Below are 4,822 nucleotides of genomic sequence, written 5' to 3'. Positions count from 1 at the left end.
GAGAGTATAAGGTTATTCAAGTCCTACAATTTGAAAGAGAGAGAGAGAGAGAGAGCTGTTTTCTAGGGCCAGGGGACTGCAATTGTGGTAATGAGAGAGTTCCATTAACTAAGGGTAGTTCAAGTCCTACAATTTGAAGGGGAGAGAGAGAGTCCTACGATTTGAAGGGGAGAGAGAGAGAGATGGTCCTTCAAGTCCTACAATTTGAAGGAGAGAGAGAGTATACGGGTTCTTCAACTCCTACAATTTGAAAGAGAGTGAGAAAGAGACCTGTTTTCTAAGGCCAGGGGAATGCAATTGTGGTAACGAGAGAGTTCCATTGACTAAGGGTTCAAGTCCTACAATTTGAAGGAGAGAGAGAGTCCTACGATTTGAAGGGGAGAGAGAAATATCCTCTTGGTGTTAGGGGCGTAATGGTCATGTGTTTTCTGTGTGTGTGTGAGAGAGAGAGAGAGAGGTCTCTTGGTGTGAGGAGTGTGATGGCGATCTTGTTGAGATTTGAGAGAGAAAGAGACCCTCAAGCCCACAGAAGCAAAGCAAAAAAATAAAGAAATATCACAGGCGTTTTTCAAGAAGAAAAATAAGTTACAAATGGGAGAAATAGCATTTCCTTTTACCAAATAAAACTGTTTAATTGTGAATCAAAACATAATGCAATGGGCAATGAGCAATGGAATGAAGGTATGTATGTATGGTATCACACACTATTTTTATCATCTTCTTAAATAGTACAACTTGGTATCCCTGTAACCCAACCAAATCTCTCTCTCTCTCTCTCTCTCTCTCTCTCTCTCTCTTCCAACTCCCACACAACAAGACCCCCCCTCTCTTCTCTCTCTCTCTCTCTAGACCCATATCAATTCTCTCTCTTCCATCTTCTTCCCAAAGCTCACATTAACACACTCCCTCCCCCCTCTTTCTCTCTCAACACCACAAGATGGATCTCTCTCTCTCTCTCTCCATTAAAAGAAACTCAACCCTCCAATTCCCTATACAGGAGAATAAAAGAAAACCAAACCCCCAAAACCCAAATGAGAAAACACCCAACAAAGACACAGATATAAGGATGAGAAGAAGAGAGAAAGGATAATCCCGGCTTTCTCTTTCTCTTTTCTTCATCCTTATCTCTTTCTCTCTCTACAAACTCAACCCTCACTCACCTCTCTCCCCCTCCCTCTCCTCCATCGCCATCGCCTGCGACACTGCTGCCAGCTTCTGCAGATTCAGCCTCACGACCGTGTCGGCGAACAGCCGTGTGTCCTCCTCCGTGTTCCCCTCCGGCACGTCCACCACATACGATTCAAGGACCACCGTCCAGATCCCGCCGTGTCTCCCGTCCCCAAACTCGTTAACCGTCGTCACCGACCGGTAATTCCTCAGCCGGTGCTCGCCCCCCACTATGGTGAAACCGGTGACACGCCGGTCGTCGTCCAGTATGTCGAGCCGCTCCGTGCTAGCAGTGGCCGGTAACCCCGAGATCACAGTGACCTCCCTGAGGCAGCCTACCGTCATATCCTGGCTGCCGGATGCACTCATGGCCGGATCCTGGCCGCCATGACTCAGGAGGCGGCAGCTCTTGATGAAGTGCTTGTACACCAACGGCCGCTCGAACCGCCGCACGATCGACCACACGACCTGTGCGGACGCCGACATGCGCTGCACCATGAGGGAGGAGCACTTGCCAGGGACATTTCGGTAATTATGAAATTCTTCTATCACTTGGCCCAGGACCTGATACTCCTCCCCACTCAGCCCAAATGGGATCTCTCCACTTTCTCTCTCTATTTGTGCTCCTCTTTCTCTCTCTACTCTGCCTTCTTCTCTCTCTTCTTCTGCCTCTCTTCTTGGGGTGGGATCATCCATGGCTTGGCTGGAGGCAGAGAGAGAGACAGAGAAAAGAAGGGAGGGATAAATAAGGGTGGGCAAGAAATAAAATAAGAATTGGTGGGCCATTAAAATAAGGTGGGAATGAGATATAAATTTAAATTAAAAAAAATGCTTCCATACTTCATAACTCATCGTACAGAATTACAAGGGAATACTTTTGCATGGATCATCTCAACTTCAACATTATTATGGTTGGAAAATAAAATAAAATTTTAAGCTCTAAAAATAGTATCTATTGCATTGTATTATCTTGACGGTTTATTTTACCTAAAAAATAAAAGTTTATGGATTTATAAGATCTGTATCTGTTTTTTAGTTTCAAATTTTATTATCAATGATAAAAATTGATTTTTAAAGCCATCATAAAAAATTTTATCATTAAAAGGACCGTCCAAACAAGGACTTAAGACTGCGTTATTTTGTTTTCATAAAGTTTGGGCGTGATCAAAACTTCTAGTGATAAGGAAATGTGGATGGAGAGGGTAATTATGATATAAAGGGAATTTGTTTGGAAAGAGAAAGGATCTTTACTATATCGAAAGAGGTTCGAGCTTATATTAAATTATTGTTTTGTCAACAAAAAAAAGCTTATGTTAAATTATTAAGATTTGTTTGTAATGGTACGTTTTGTCCAAGGGCTAGTTGGGAAGAAGCGCCCTTGAAAATTTACTAAATAGCGGAACTACCCATTCCCCCACCTAGTGTACAATATTTGGAAGAGATTTTACAATGGGAAAGACTTGTGCAGAAGATCTGCTCAAAAACTTCGGAAAAGAGGGATTTATGATGATATTTTGTACATCTTTCAATAAAAATAAAATAAAAAAATTTAAAATTTGATTTATTTATTTTTAAATAATTCAGTGAGAAAGATAGAGCTATTTTTTAAGAGTTAGTTTTTTGGAAGTCCTAGATTCACTGTCCACTAAGTAGACGGGTATGTTTACCAAAACTAACCAATATATTTCCGTTATTTTTCTATGAATTTACTTTTATTTTATTTATTATGATAAGATCTACATATGTGCAAAATTCGATTCCATCAAAACCCAATTTTTAATATGACTTATGCTACTGTATAAGTTTGTTCGTACATATATATATATGAAAAACTATACAATAAAACCATTTACCTTTGGTATGAGATTACAAAACAATCACTTTTTAACCACTAAATATGAAACCAGCTAAGGGTGAACAATTAATTGGGGAAAAAATAAAATAAAATATTTCAAATTTTGTCACACAGAGTTCTCGTAAGATTTCACATATAATAGTTAAAAATAATTATGATTTCCTTGTTCATCTTTCGTGGGTAATTTGACTTTTTTATTTTATTTTTTGTTTGGGATCTTAAGTTTTCTAACTTAAAAGATTGTGGCATTGACAAAAGGAAATGTATACAGCACAACTATTTATTTTTTATAGAGTGATGGTCCTATAGGACCCTCCTGCATTCATGTGTGTAGGACCCCAAATGATCATCATTAAAGTTGACACGTATCTCTAAAAAAATTATCACATGGGTGAAAGACTTGACTTTTTTATAAATCCATGTCAAATTTAATGGTGATCATTTGAGGTCATATGCACATGGGTGGGTGGGAGAGGATCTTTCTTTTCTATGTAAGAATATTATATTAATTATTAATCGTTAGGTGTAAAATTAGTTGGTTGGGGATGTGTTAATGATTGTGAACAAAGTCCAAAATAAAATTTCTTAGATATTATATATATTTTTTATCTTTTAAATTTTACATCTAATAGCTAAGAATGACTGTGACATATTTACACAAATGGCCACATAGCATAAAAAAAATATTTGCTCCCATATAATTATGTAACTTTCACAAATGTGAAGGGATACTTTTGTAATTTATGCACAAAAAAGGGATTATTACTTCTGTATATAAACCTTAAGAAAATGATTAATAAAAAATGATTAATTATCCTTGGTATTTATTTGTTATTCCTTTATGATTGGAGCTTTAGTGACAGATGATGTGTTCATGTGTTGTTTGATAACCTTTGACATGACTCTTCCCCACCCATGCCCAGTATTAGGAGCCGAGTAATTCAGGTACTCATTAAAAAAATCGGCTATGTGAAACCAAAAGATTTAAAATTTTAAATCTTTACAGTTTGAAGACCTAATGGCATTTTGTTGGACTAAGTATTTGAAAAATCACATCTGGATAAGGAATCGCTCTATTCAGACTGAGAATCAGTTGGAACTAAATTGATTCCGAAAAAGAATCGGTACTGGCTCGATCCCCCCACTAAATCTCTGTATATTGTAATTTTTTATAAAAATATTAATACAGTACAGTGGTTTAAAAAGCAGATCGGTGACTCGGATTAACGAGTCGACGATCCGGATCGGGAATCGGCTGAATAGGTCGGATTAAATCTTAAAAAAAATCGGAAAAAATTATTGAAATTCATTATAAATGTTATTTTTTAAGAATTCAATAAGAAATGAGGGTACTCCATTAAGAATTTTCATTTCTTTGTATGAATATGCGAAGATTGATATGTTTTTTCCTTGCATGAACTACTATTTACCATTTAATTTCCATCACACAAAAGGATAAACATAGAATTATCATGAATTAAGTATATTATCATACATGAACTACAATAAAGCATACAATTCGTAACATACGATCTAAAAATAAAATTACAGACGACGTCGTTTTTCATCTTGGTCACGCTGATGCCATTGATTGAATTCGCGTGACAATTCATTGACTCAATCTAAAAACGAATCATCCAAATTAGTGGGCACCTAACTATACCCAAATCATTGAGTGTTAGTGTTTTGTTGTGGTCCTAATGTAAAATCTCCGAAGCTTGTCCATCCTTCATGCTCACCTACACTATCGTGTTCATCCGACCCTCTTGTTGTTGGAGTTCAATATGTGAATAATTTGGC

At 37.3% G+C, this 4,822-nt stretch overlaps 1 protein-coding gene across 1 annotated transcript; it reads right to left on the bottom strand.

Moving 5' to 3' along the window:
• Positions 1 to 583: 583 nt before the first annotated feature.
• LOC18428314 (abscisic acid receptor PYR1) lies at positions 584 to 3,841 on the bottom strand. The gene has a single exon (XM_006837349.4). The coding sequence runs from the start codon at positions 1,951 to 1,953 to the stop codon at positions 1,153 to 1,155; it is 801 nt and encodes a 266-aa protein (XP_006837412.3). The 5' UTR covers positions 1,954 to 3,841; the 3' UTR covers positions 584 to 1,152.
• Between the last annotated feature and the right edge of the window lie 981 nt (positions 3,842 to 4,822).

Source organism: Amborella trichopoda, chromosome 13, assembly GCF_054954075.1.
Source record: "Amborella trichopoda isolate Santa Cruz 75 chromosome 13, AtrichopodaSantaCruz75HAP2 v2.0, whole genome shotgun sequence".
In the NCBI taxonomy this organism is placed as follows: domain Eukaryota; kingdom Viridiplantae; phylum Streptophyta; class Magnoliopsida; order Amborellales; family Amborellaceae; genus Amborella; species Amborella trichopoda.
The sequence above is the reverse complement of the archived record's forward strand: the minus strand, read 5'-3'. Positions and strand labels throughout refer to the sequence as shown.

What these genes read in the sequence shown, in the direction of transcription:
- LOC18428314 (XM_006837349.4), bottom strand. Translation starts at nt 1,953, where the DNA reads ATGGCCCACCAATTCTTATTTTATTTCTTGCCCACCCTTATTTATCCC.